At 42.0% G+C, this 14,774-nt stretch overlaps 1 protein-coding gene across 1 annotated transcript in view; it reads right to left on the bottom strand.

Annotated features, from left to right (window-relative positions):
• Positions 1 to 14,774, bottom strand: part of fgfrl1a (fibroblast growth factor receptor like 1a) — a 57,940-nt gene that overhangs the window by 23,598 nt on the left and 19,568 nt on the right. Inside the window, exon 2 of the mRNA XM_070913508.1 lies at positions 10,794 to 11,066. Within this exon, the coding sequence (XP_070769609.1) occupies positions 10,794 to 11,066 (273 nt within the window). The remainder of the gene's footprint in view (positions 1 to 10,793; positions 11,067 to 14,774) is intronic.

Below are 14,774 nucleotides of genomic sequence, written 5' to 3'. Positions count from 1 at the left end.
GACGGGGCCTTAACTCTGCGGCTTGATGTCATCGTTTAACGACGTGTCTGACAGCATCTACACATCCTCCGCTCTCCCTTCCTGTCTTCTTACTTCTCTTTCCACTTGTTGTGAGAGCTTTGGTCTGTGGCCCAAGTAGAGTTACAGCAGAGAGATCCAACGAATGTTGGCGTGAAGCGCCGCAAAACGCCTGTCAAAGCAACGCTGGCATACAGAGAAAGTGTCTACAGACGTCATCCTTGAATGAAAGCGTGGACAATCTCATAAAAGCTCAAAAGCTTTTGAAAAGGGAATTCAAAAGGTGAATTTAATGTGATTGATACAGAATGAGCCACAAAGGGATGTGCGCAGAATTAAATCAATATTCAGAAATTTAGACATAAAAAGAAATCAAAAAATGTAGTATATACGCTTATAAACAAATGCAACATAGAGTCAAAACAGAGGAACGTAGAGAAGAGATTACGGGTATGGCCACAGAGAGTGTGCGTGTGTGTGCGTGTGTGTGTGTGTTTGTGTGTATCAGTTTTCAGCATGCTGTCACACTGATCAAACTGCAGGCTGATAGCAGAGGCGCCGAACAACCATTGCTGTGTTTGCTTAAGAACCATGGGGGAAAAACTACACACACATTCACACAGCAAAAACATATTGTGCATGCATTTATGTGAAATATAATGCAGTGGAATGCAACGACATTATGCAAGTAAGTACATGCAGACACACACACACCTGACGGCTCTGTTAGGCCTCATTTCTTGAGACATTGTCTGTTTCAAATTACATATAATTTCATAAGATATTTCAGTCAGCAGTCATTTTCTGTAATCAGTCTGCCTTTTTCACCTCAGCTATGTTAAATGTTTAAAAATACAACTGATAAAAAGCATTTTATCAGACTTCCTGGAGCTGAGATATGGCACTGTGGCAGCTTTAAAAAACGAGTTTAGTCTACCTGCCTTCTACAACCACATGACAAGAAAACATTGGATCCGCAACAAGGCTTTATCAAATGCAGATAAAACACTGGCTTTGGGATACATAGCTGAAACTGTGATAAACCGCTTGATAACAAGTTTTTTTCTCCATGCCTGCTGCTTTATTCTGATTTCTCTGTCGCTCACTACGCGCACATTGTCCCCGTTGCATCCCGCCTGCTTGTTGTCAGTGAGGTGAGATCAGACAAGCCAGATGTAACTGCTGGAATCTGAAGAGTGACAAAAGGAGACTAAAATGGGGGGGGGTCTCTGAGCATAATTCGCTCTTCACGTCGTCATTAAGACATCAAAGCGGCTGCAGAAGATATAGGGCTTTTCAGCGCTGACACAAATGCATTCTCGGGGAGAGGAGTAATGAACGAGAGGAGAACAGGAGAGAAAAGAAAAGAAAAGGAGAGAGAGGGAAGAGGAGGAGGGACGTTGCGTGTTGAAGAACCAGTATTTTGCTTTGATGACGGCGCAAGAGCGAAGCAGTAAAAAGCAGACAAAAGTTTCTAAAACTTCAAAAGAAGCCTTTTTGTAGCGCAGGTCCGCTCTCTCTTTCTCTTTCATTCTTCCATTCTTCCCTCTCCCTCCTCTCTTCAAACATGTCTTTGCTAATTGCAGACCCTGTTCTGTCCTTCGTAGGCTCTCCACTCCTCTCAGGTCTATTCAGGAGTGAGTGGGGGGGGGGGGGGGGGGGGGGGGGGCATAATAACCCGCTCTGAGTGGTACAATAGAGCCTGCAGGGCCAGCGACAAAATCCCAGCCCTAATGAGAAAAGACTCCTTCAGCGAACAAGCAGGTCTGTCAATAGACTGGCCTATTATTGAGTTACGGGGGGGGGCGCATAGCGTGTGTGTGTGTTTTTGGTGTTTAAGTCATGGATGCATCTGCCTATGTCTGTGACGGAGACATAAAGTAAAATCAAAGAAAGAAACAGGAAGAGAGGGTGTGTTTGTGTGTGTGTTTATGTGTGTCTGCATGAGTGTATGAGTGTGTGTGTGTGTGTGCTGGTACCTCCTGAGAGTAACAATGGTGAACGGGACCACATAATGGCCACTAAGCTGTCTATTCAGAAGTACACAGCTCCCCTGCTAACTGCTCTGATCAGACACGAATACCCACACTCACCCTTTCACACCTCCTTTGCTTCCTTCTTTCCTTCTAATAGTTTCTGAATCTCTCTTGTTCTTTTTCTCCTCATCTGTCTCTTCTGACTTCCCCTTCAATGTCTCACTCCTCCTTTTCTTCTAACTTCTCTTGTAGTCCATCCCTTTTCCTTCGATTCCTACTCTTTTACAACCACCTTATTCCATCCTATCTATCTATCGATCTATTGAAATTTCAGTATTTTTCAACTGTAAAATATCCTGCTTTGTATCTGTCTTGGTCACAATTCTCTACAGTACTATCCAAATTAAATGTTTTCTTCTGTTTGTTTGTTATGTTAAAAAAAAAACTATTAATGGCCAACACATAGCTATCAGAAATGTATTTAACTTTCAAATATTGATACTGGCCTAAAAATTGGCTTTCTATATCGATTTATCTGCCCATTCCTGTTGGTGATTGGGTGTTTGATGAGGTTTTGACCGCGTTCCTCCATCTGCCGTGCTCCCTGCCTCCTCCTCCTCTTTCTTAATCCCTCCTCTCCTCTTCTTGCATCGCCCCCCCCCTCCACTTCTTCCTCCTCCCAATCATTTGTGCGTGAGAATGTGGAGTCATCGTTGTTGCGTGTGGGGGACCGGGAGTTATGCAGTGAAGGATGCTGAAGCACCTCGTTTCCTTTCAGTTGGAGGTGGGGTGGGGTCTTGGGCTGGTGGTGGGTGGTTGTTAAGTGGGTGGGGGGGTTGCAGGACACATCTCCTATAAGCACCACTTTAAGAGCAGTGAGTGCCTCCTTGAGAGGATTTGTTGATGCCTTTCACATGTCTGAACTCTCCCTGCTCGATCACTACCTCACGTTTACGCGCTTCTTCACTTACCTCATTGCAAAAAGTGATTAGTTAAAAATGAACGGTATTCATCATTAATTAAGCACTAACACCAACCTTGATACAGCTTTACAGATCCCAAGATTGTTTTTCTTTTCTTTATTTTACTCAATTCTCATACTTTTTTTTCTTTTGCAGGTTAGTAGTCCCATTTTAAGATTTCACTTTGGCTCACGGTAACTTGGGTTCAGTATCTTTGAACGTATAGATTCTAGTGCCAATATGACATCTGACTTTCAGTATGGATACAAAAACAGTACTTTATTTGACAACTTGCTTTTTTCTACAAATCCCCTTTTCTTTACTCAACAAACAAAACATGTTTCCCAAATGTTAAATGTTGTCTAAACAGAAGGAGACATACAAGAACCAAAATAAAATGTTCTAAAACAACAAAATTTTGATTTAAATCAGGAACTATATGGCCAGAAATGTAATGCCAGCTTAAAGCAGCTTTTTGATAATTGATGTTATCGACACATTTAGTATTATTGAGGGGTGACCTGCTCGTAACTGATCAGCATTTGCCATTAATGTCTAATATTCATATGTACTATTTTAAGAACTAATTAATATTCTGGTAATCAGTGTTTACAATATTTCTAAGGTGCAGAGCAACATCTCCACTCGTCACTCTCGCCTAGTTATCACCAATGATTTTCTCTTTCCTCCCCCTCGTCTCCCATCTTTTGTTACTGTTGGACTCACACTGAGGAGTTCGGTCTTAATTACATTAAACAAACTGAGGAACTGAGACACTTTAAAGCAGCCCACATCCTCAAATATTCAGTTTCACTTCACATTTTTTACTCATATTTGGGGACAAAGAGTACTTCATGATATGAGTAATAGTGCACCAAATGGCCCGTGTTAAATTCTGCTACATTTGTACTTAATATACTTGTATTTTTTCACTCAAAGGATGCCCGCTATGCCAAAACACACAGAGAGAGGTAAAGTTACACCTCATATTAGCTAGGAGAGAGTTGCTGTGGAAACCCAGAGTGAAAACACGTTTGCTTTAGACTTTGAGAACAGCTGGCAGATTAAATTAAAGGCAAATTCAACCCCAAAAACTGAATTTACAAAGGATGGAGGTGAAGGAAGAGACAGAACGAGGAGTAGGTAGCAGGATGAAGTGGATATGAGGAGGACAATACGAACATGTTTTTGTTACAATGAAGAATCGATGCGCGTAACTTGTTGCTGCTTCCATGTCTAATTTTGTTGATTAATTCAAAACTACACAGGTGGTGCCCAGTGGGAAAAAGTGGAAACAGACGTGAACAGCTTTCGCTGGTTGATATGTTGTGTTCACAGTAAATCTGACTGAGCACACTCGAGTGAGAGGAGATGGTAGATTTTAGAGAGGGAATGTAATTCAGGAAGCTGAATTGAAAAGATTTCAGGCTTCAGTGAGAGACAAGACCACTTTAAACTCTCCAAAATCATAGAAAACGTGTGCATCACTTCTGTTTTAGGGTGGATTTCCTCTTCAGACTGACTCACTGCTCGGGCCTCGAGACAAAGGCCCGCTGACTGACAGATGGCATCTCGTACGGAGAATTGAAGTTAAAGCTTGCAGAGGGTATTTAAGACCCATTAGGGGCCTATGAGAGCTTGACTTGGCATACAATCAGTTGAAGCAAGCCATACTCACTTACTCACACACACACATAAATGCACATACACAAGTATAAATGGAGCATGAAGGCAAACAGAAGGGGGAAGAATGAAGGGAGCTGAAAGACGCTCGAGAGAAAAGACGTCTTCTATCGGCTGGTGGAGCGGCAGGAATACGACCTCAGGAGAAAGAGAAGAAGAAGAAGACAGAGTTGATGTGGGAAAGAGAGAGGACAAAGAGAGAGACACGTCTGAGAAAAGGTGACAAGGAGATGTTGCAAATTAATAAACCTTTTAGGGACTGTGTCATTATTGCTTTTTACAACACAAATCACTTCCTGTAAACATTTGTTTCCATTGGCATCCTCTGTATTTTGTTGTTTCTACATATCTTGGATGCTAAATGCTCAGTGTTTCCACATATCTGTCAAGCAGTCAGTGTGGAGATACTGTAAAGTGTTTCCTTTCTTTGCTCTCGACGAAATTTCTATAGATACAGTAGATACACCTACAATGTTTTGGATTTAAGCGTGACATCTCAACCTGTTGGGACATGGATTTCCACAACTTTCATTACTATTCTTTTTTGTTCTCCAGACGTCTTCAGACTGAAGCCAAGAAAGAAAACAGAAGCTTTATTCTTTTCTTTTCTCTGCGTCTCCCTCCTGCCCATCTTCTTTCCGTCTCTTTGCTGGAAGTGAAACGAGGCAGAACGAGAGGATGTGGGACAGACAGCCGTGAAATGGAGGCCAGGGCCCCTGAGGAGTGTGTGATTGTGTGTGTTTGTTCACATCTGTCTGCGATGTGTGTGCATGGAAAAATTACTGAATGTTTTCCTGTCCTGTCTTGTTGATTTGAACATGCACAAAGATACAGGACGTATATCTCTGTGCATCAGCATGAGTGTGTTTGTCCCAGCTGGACACAACAACAAGGTGGAAAACAGATTTTGAAACTCGACTCCGTTCTTTCTCTGCCTGTAACTCAACAATACCCCCATGCTTTTTCATATGAGCATACACACACACACACCATCATGTTCATATCTCTGTTCTCCACAGTGCCACCCTGATTTCCGGAGTAACGGCTTTGTCTACGTCGCTGTAAGGGCGGCATGTTGTTACAACAGGAGGACCAACCTGAACTGAACAGATCTGATGCACAGCAGCACGAAACGACTGTGATGACTTAAGGCCTTAAGGACAGGCCAAAGGTGCTGCAAAAATGTTTAATCACACATTTATAAGAATGTTTCACAACAAAAATAAATACAGAACAAATACATTAACTACATTTTTAAGCATATCGAAGGAAAAGAAATAAACATTGAAATCACTGTATTAGAAAACCTACAGCAGTCAGAAACAGCAGCTGTTGGAGCAGTAGAAGAGTTTTGGGAGCCACTGGTCTACTTAACCACTCAATGATTTCTGGGCTCCATTCTGAAATAAAATCTTTTTCATGTTATGTAAATCATGATTGAGACCCCCAAAAAACCCTCAACTGAACACCAACTGAGCAGTTCCCGCAAACCAGCGAGCTGCATCTCCAGGTTCACTCCATGCATTTTTCTGCCATTAGTGAGAAAGCGCTGTGTGTAACCTGAGCAGAAGAATTTGGCGGTAAAAACACTAAATCCACAACACACACACACACACATTCAGTAAAATACAGCAAGACAGGCACAGCTGCCCTGGTGTGTTTGTAAGTAGGTGGGCGAGGGTGTGTGTGTGTGCGTGTGTGTGAAAGAGGCTGGGTTATTTGAGATTGTTTTTAGGCACTGTGCAATGACTGTATGACTCATACCAATTAGGCTGCAAACCTTGGCCACCTCTACATCCTCTCCAGACGAGGCACCAGATATCTCAATTAAAAACTCCGAAATTTGAGAGCACAAAAACAGAGGAAGGTATCAGGGCGGAGGAACTGAGGGATAGAGAGATGATGTTGGTCGGCAACCTGATCTGATGTGTTTTTGGCCGGAAGACAGCTGCAGTCTCACACATGCGATACAGTTAAACTGAGAGAGCATAAATCTGAATGAGGGAACGTGACTTGCTTTCAAAGAACTGGATGCTCATTGTGAAATAAAAGTAGACAATTGAAACCTTTTAGTCTGCGTGCAACATCACATTAAATTGTCATGACGCACAGGGCTGAGCTGTGTGACGTCAGGATGTCAGCCTGTATTAAGTGATAATAGATTTTAGTTGACTTTGGCAGTTGGTGAACTAATCCTGACGTAAAACCGCAGACCTTAATTTGAGAAAATGTAGAACAGAACCATTTTTCTAAAACAATCCTCTTTCAAGTCTTGTTTTGGGTATATTTTCCATTTGTTTCCTCTTGCGCCTCAATTTTTCTTATTTCAATATTCATTATGAATCTGCCGCTTGATGAACATAAATCACACACAAGCTCATTTATTAAAACACGTTCAAACACGTCTACGTTTGATATTTTTCTCTGCCTTTTATGACCAGATGCCAGCTGCTATGGCAGAGCTCTTATCACCGTAAATCATCACACCTGTCACTTATATCAATGGACCCGCATACAAACACACACTCTCAGTGTGCACTAAAACACACACTAACACACTCACATACACGACTCCAAACCGCTTCCTTCCTTCCTTCCTTCCTTCCTTCTTACGCACGGTCTCCCCACTCTGCTCCAGACACGCTCCCATTGTCATCACATCTGGTTTGAAACTATAAATCTTCTATCATTCACTCCTCTGGGAGGAGGGAAACAATATCAGAATTTCATACAAGCAAGTAGGAGAGACAGACAGCAGAGAGAGAGAGAGAAAAAGAAAGAGAGTGGGAGGAAGAAACAAGAGCTCTCCTGGCGTCCACTTTTTGAAGGACATTGAGGTTTGTTGAGCAGAAAAAATATCTTTCTCAGTTTCACTTTACTGGTGGTCCCATAAATCTGCACACACCAACGCATGCATACACAACCCCTCAGATAAACAAGCACGTTTACACACACACACACACACACATATATTTACTCGCGCAAACATTTGCCAACCTACACACAATAAAAGAACAAACACTTCAAGGAATCTTCTAATTTCCCCCGCCAACAAAAGCCTGCCTTCACAAAACGCCTCTCCATCACTTCCAACCACCGGGCAGCGGCACAGTGGATGTTTTACGGCAATCAAATGCTATTACGTCCGGGAAAATGGGAAACTGTGAAAATATTGATACAAATTAAGACGTGGTCGGAGAAAAATGAGCCGGCCGAACTGAGGAAGGAGGAATGAGCGTTGAGATTGAGTGCTAATAGGAAAAAGGTGTTAAAGATACTTTGGGTTAGAAATTGAGAGGGAAAGACAATAAGACACAGGTGTGGGCTCATTACTGTGAAACTGAGCGGTTATAGAATAATTACAGCAGGACCACACAGGAGAGGAGAGGAGATGAAAGCAGAGAGGAGGAGGAGAGACGGGAGGAGGCGAGGAGGGAAAACACTGAACAGAGCAGCAGAAAACAAAACTACAGTGTTAGCATTTTCATATAATATACGCTGATGAACACGGGCCATCACTTCTTAGACAGAGACAACTGCAGCATTGCATCCATCTACCCCCCCCCCCCCCCCCCCCCCCCCAAACTGTTGAACATCATTGCCTATGCAGATTGTTCCAGCTATGAAAACACTGCTTTCCACGCTAACTGCCGCTCTAAGGAGATGCTGTGGCATGATTCCTGGCTTGAATTACAGGGAGGGGTCATCTTTGAAGGTTAACCTGGTAGAGCAGGAAGTATCTCTGGGTACCATTTGAGTAACGTCGCCATGTTATGCTTGTACAGCATGTGAATTTTGTTTTTGGTGACAATTTTCTTGATTCCAGTTTGCCGGGGATATGATGTGGCTTATATGCAAAAGTTTTGTTACGTTGTCTGCAGACTGTGTTGGATTTTAAGCGAACCACTAAGCACTTTATGGTTCTTCTAGTACTTCTATATTGACTTTCAAAGTTCATTCTTGATCTTGGAAACAGCCGTTTACGTCACAATCTCTCGTCTATTTAGTAGCTTTTGATCATATCAGACAATCTTCCTCAGCAGATGGAGTTTGCCCAGGTGGCATTGAAGTGTAGACTCAAAAAAAGTTGAGTTTAAGGACGAGAACTCAGACAAATCTACATTTAAACATCTCAAATCTGACATCTGTCACTCAGCAAACTCCATATGCTAAGAAAGATTGCATGATACGATTGAACTCCAGAACATCTACCAAGTGGACTTTAACATGAGATTAAAAGACACTAACTTAAATGACTCCTGCTTTGCTCGAGTGGGTTCACCCAATCCATTGTTTCGGAAGCGTGTGTGTGTGTGTGTGCACGTGAATGTGAAAGTGAATGAAAGGGACAGTGAATGAGAGAGAGAGAGAGAGAGACACACACACACACACACACACACACACACACACACAGCAGCTGTCTGCTTGGATGACCTCAGTGGCAGCTGCTGCCCCCCCTCTGTATGCCAGCTCGCCTTTGAAGTTCAGGTCAAGACCGATACAGCTTTGGATCACATACCGATAATGATTACTGGAGAATAAAAGGATTTTATTTACTGCCAAAATACCAATTTATTGTTCCAGCAAGCATGAAAAATTGGAATGCAAACTTGACAGAAACACAAAATGTAATTTCAGGGATTAATGGGGGTAAAATCAGCTGTTTCATGAATGTAGTTTAAGCGACAATAATATGTAAAACCAACATAGACTCCTTTTTATAACTGTTTGTTAATTGGTCTCAAATCATTAACTCTCAGAAATAAAGATTTCTTTAAAACTCTTAACAGTTTTATAAACAACAACAACAACAACTTCACTGGTTATCCCTAACGCCATTCAGTTTTCTGCCAGCAGTCTTTTAAGTTTCCCACTTTGGTGCAAGAATCTTGTTCGACTGATTCCAAAATGTATTAACAAACTGTAAACATCATCTATCATCTACAATCATTCAAACTCCGAAAATATCGTCTGGTAATATCTGTATCGGAGCATTGTACTCGAGCCCGTCTTTGAAGTGCTGACGCTGGTCAGAGAGAGATGGTTTAGTCAGATTCTCTGGAACGCTGGAACCTGACACACACACACACACACACACACACACACACACACACACACACACACACAGAATGGCATGTAGACAAACATGGATGCACACACACAGACACACACTAACTTGCATGTCTAAATGTGCACTGACACACTGTCTTATCATCAGGTATTTTGTTTACATGGACATGAGTTGAGGGAAGCGGCTATTTGAGTCTCAGTATAGAAAGAAACACACCTGTATCCAGATCCACAGATCCACAGGGTCACAGACTGCAGCCACCACATGACAACTCACAGTCTGTACAACTGCGATAAACACATGAAGATGTACACACCCAGACACACTGACAACCGACTCAACTTTCAGGACGCAAAGTTGGAAAATGATTGTGTAGAAAAAGAACAATGTGTCTTTTATGGAGACATCAAAACTGAGACAGACGTGACATTCCATACTACACTGACGCAACGTCCTCCACACAGACACAACTGGGGGAGAAACAAAAGCTTCTTCTTTAACAAACTTTCATTCATAATCATACAGGAACACACAAGCACAACAATTGTGGTCACAAACACACAAGCATAAAACCTCAAAACAAAAGCAGTGCTTCATTGTCTGAAGAACTGTATAATGGCCCCACCAACCTAACCTGGCTAATTATATCCTAGAAACACACACAGCAGAGTCAATGGAAGCAAACAAGAAAAGCGAATAACAAAGAAAAAGAAAGACTGGAAGATGCGAGTACAGAAGACCAAATGCAAAGTTAAATTAAAGGGAAGAAAGCCAGAGAGGATGAGAGAAATAAAAGAGCAAAATCTTGTGCTTTGCTCATGCATGGCTGGTTTTTATGGGTCTGTCATCATACAAACACACTCATAAACACTCTCGCAAAAAACAAAAATCACAACTCTACACTACTTCAACAAAAGAATCATGTAGTTTTCCTGTACAATCACAAGTCTTCCTCCAAAAGAAGTTGGAGTCATCAGTGTAAGAGATGACATTGGTACATTTATGCCAAGTTTTTTTGGGGGGGAAAATGTCATTTAATAGCTCTTAAGTAACACATCAAGTCTGTTTTTACAAATCACTTACCTATAACGATGAGTGTGTAGTTGATGTTCACGCTGCCAAACCCGTTGGTGGCCTTACAGATGTAAGTCCCGGCGTCCTCAGTCTCCACCTCTTTAATACGCAGAGCGTGCTGCAACACCCTGAACCGCGTCCAGCCACTGTGGATGTTGCGGCCATCTTTGGTCCACATGATGAGCGGCGGGGGGTCGCCCTCCACGGGGCAGGGCAGCTTCATGGTGCGACCCAGACGGATGCTCTGCCGGTGGGCCACCCGCTCTGACACCTTGGGTGGACCTTAATGGTGGAAGAGCAAAAGGAGAGTTATTGAGATTATATGATATAAATATATATTTTTACTATCCCTCCAGTACTCTACTCCCTCTTCAGAGTAATTACACAAAGTAGGAAACCACAACAACCAGCTAATGAAACGTTTCACATTTTCTTACAAAAAGTGGTTGTGTTTTTAGTTTCCAGCAGCAGCAAAATCCAGTTGGGTAGCCGGTACTCACTGAGTAGTGGTTACTGTAGTCTCATGAGTGTTCACTCTGTTCAGATCTTTCCCGTAATAGGTCATTCTGACCCACTTTGGTAGACAAAACTTTGCATTAAATTCCAGATACCAGCCTGTATTCAGGTTCAGGTTATATAGAATTGCAACTAATGATTGCTTTAAGATTCATAGTTTAATCAATTAAATAATAAAAAAAGGGAAAAAATGCTCATTAAAACCTCCCAGAGCCCAAAGTGCCTTCTTTAAATATCTTTTTTTGTTCAAAACCCAAAACTTCAGTTCAGTTTACAACAATTTATGACAAAGAAAAGCAGCAAAACCTCAATTTGAAGAAGCTTAAACCAGAGAATGATTTGCACTTTTTCAGTATTTCTGCTTGAAAAATGACTGCAACTATTAATCGCCTGGACGTGTCCATAACCAGATTAATGCACAAAATGTGTGGCTTCACAAAGTATGGCTGGCTGCATCAACAAAGCAACGACAGAGGCATTTTTAGAGAAGGATTAAGGTTAAGATGACCTCTTGTAATGACCATTCTCCTGACATCTCCACCATCTCTTTACAGCCACACACCTCTCATTTTCAACACTATTTTCAGAACCAAAGCAGCCTCCGAATATGGTATCTAACACACGTTTTTCTTTGACCTTTAAGAAGTTTATAATAGTTTAGCTAAAATATTGACATTTTAACTCAGACAACAATGGAATCCACAGAGAGCAAACACAAAGCCAAGCTAATATCAACTGAGATGTCGTGTCAAGACATGAAATCAGGCGTGACCTTGACCGCTCAGTAGCCGGTCTACTGTGTAACTGCACACTAGAAAAACAGAGGGGGTGAAGGAGTAGGTTCAGGACTGACTGGGAAAGAGGGGAGAACAAATAGGGGTGAGGAGGAGGAGAAAGAGAGGAAGGAAGGAAGGTAGGTAAGAGGAGAAGAAGGGAGGGAATGAGGGAGGATGGAATTTAAGGGAGTCAGCCTGAGAAGAGAAAGGGGAAGAAATATGGCCAAATAGGAGAGTAGCACAAAGAAAGACAAACAGGAGGATAGAGAGTTGGAAGCAGGAGGCGTGTAGGAGTTAGAAAGGTTCAGAGCATACTGTACATCTCTGTTTGGCTTCTCATTACTCCCTTTGGGTTAAAACAATACCCTCCAAATATAGTACTAAAAACACATAAGGCCACCATGTAGCGAACGAAGTGTCCTAACAGACAAAAGCCAATTGTACGGACAATCGTCAGAAAACAGCTCACCTCAGGCCACGTCCTGTAGTTTAAGACGGATTTAAAGGAAGGACAAAGGGTGGTTTGATTTGAACAATGTGCCTGATAGAGGCTTATCTGGAAGAATAGTCTCATAAAGATTAGAAACGTGTAAACACACCTCAAATATAAACATTTAATGTGTGTCTTATCACAGCCTGATGCCAGACATTGAGTATGGAGACCTTTAATTTGCCCTTGTGAGAAAAGGGATTTAATAAACAGTTGTAGAATTCTCTGTTGTTTTTTGTCAGCTTTTGGTGGTTTGTGTAGAAGGAAGGGGAAGAGAAGTCGGGATGTGGTCACAGGGGAAGAATATGTTGTCTAGTGGAGAAGGAGTTTAAGGAGTTAAAAAAACAATGTATGTGAAGCAGATTGTGGAGACATGGATGGGAGGCAAAAGCAGTAGATGATGTCAAGAGTAATCCGATGTTTAAGTAAGATTTTAGTCGCCATGGAGCTTTTAATAACAATCTGCAGCATGTTTATAGAAATGAAAACATGTTTTGGGTGACCCACTCTACCCCCAGAGCAACTTTGTCAAAGCTTAAAGGATAATTCCAGCTTGTTACAACTTCTTTTCACACAGTAGTCATGGAGATCTTTCCATAGATTATAACATCATGACAAAACATGGCTACATCACTACAAAGACAACCAACTGGGATACGAGTGTTCAGGTGTTGAGACTGGTTGTAAACAAGCCACAACAGTTTGAGTAGAATTAAAATAAAATAAAAAAAATACGTCAAGTACAGTAGGTCAGAGTTGACCCTGGAAGTTAATCTGTAAATGTGATGGATGTTTACAATTTGAGTGACATATGGCTTTAATCCTAATTTAGCCTTTGTTTTATATGTATCTATGTATGTAGTTAGTATGAGCAACAGTAAACACAATGGCTTCACAGAGAAGTGGCAGCCTTCCTACAGGGTCTCAAACTTCACAAAATTCAGAGACAAAGACTTCACATCATCGGCCAGCAATGGCCAGCTGTCAACTGTCACTAAAAACAAAACAAAACAAGGATCTTGATTTATTCCTCTGACGTGCAGCTGTAGATTTAAATAAGGTGAAGTAGAGTAGCATACATAAATCCGATTACATAAAAGGAGAACAGTTACAGCAGTCCTCCAGTATTTGCTGTCACGACGGGCTGTTGTTTTAACAGGAGAGCAGGAGGTGGACACGATGATGGATGGATGGAGGTAAAATGTGTGAAAAAGACATTAGTCACACGGAGGTATTCACGGGAGCCTCTCCTCCCTCCATCCTTCTCATTCCTGGACGGGGAATGTGTTCGCTCAGCTGCATGGCTTTCTCATCAGGGGCTCGACAGCTCACTCTTTCTCCTTTTCCTTTTCTCCACCTTCTTTCTCTTTTCTTCTTTGCTATTTCCTTTTTACAAACAGTATATCTGCCTCTATAATCCCCCTTTCTCCTTTTCTTACTTTAACTCCTGTTTCTTTCTTTCTCTCGTCCCACTTTCACTCTCTTTTCTACATATTCTTTCCTTTCTCTATATAAACTGTGTCCTTTAATGTCCCTTTTTTTTTCTTTCTTTTTATTTTGTTTCCTCCTTTCTCCAGCAGATTGAAATCTCATTGCCCTGAACTCTTACCACTCCCCTGCTACCTCTCTCTTTTTTGCTGTTAACCCCTCGCTTCCCCTCTCTACCTCCTACTCTCCTCTCTTCCTCCCTGTCATCACTCTTTTCCTCTCTCTCTCTATTTTGCTCTCTCTTTTCTCTTTCATCACGCTCATTCACACCATCCTCTTCGCTCAGTGCAGTATCTCTTCTTTCCCTCTTGAGTGATTTACTGGTCTCCTGCCCTTTTCAGATCTGCACACACACAACTTCCCCAGTTTCTTCCCCAGAGGATCACAGGAGCAGAACCTCAAACTGAACCCCTCAACTTTCCACAGTTAACCTCTCCTACATCTCTCCCCGATGATGGGAACACCCACCAGCAGCATCCTTTTCTCCCTTCCTCCCCCTCCACATTGTGGTCCTCCTCCTCCTCCTCCTCCTCTTCCACGGCCCGTGACCGAAGTAAAGTCTTTTTAAATCTGTCTCTTGGGGTGAAACTGAAGCGAGTAAATAATCTATTCTTCTCTTTTACGAGACACAGGGTCAGTGTGTATGTGTGTGCGTGGGTCTTTGCACATGTCATTTTTAACATTTATGTGCTGCTGAAAGAATTTTGTTTATAGTCAAAT

Source organism: Enoplosus armatus, chromosome 10, assembly GCF_043641665.1.
Source record: "Enoplosus armatus isolate fEnoArm2 chromosome 10, fEnoArm2.hap1, whole genome shotgun sequence".
Classification (NCBI taxonomy): Eukaryota; Metazoa; Chordata; class Actinopteri; order Centrarchiformes; family Enoplosidae; genus Enoplosus; species Enoplosus armatus.
The sequence above is the reverse complement of the archived record's forward strand: the minus strand, read 5'-3'. Positions and strand labels throughout refer to the sequence as shown.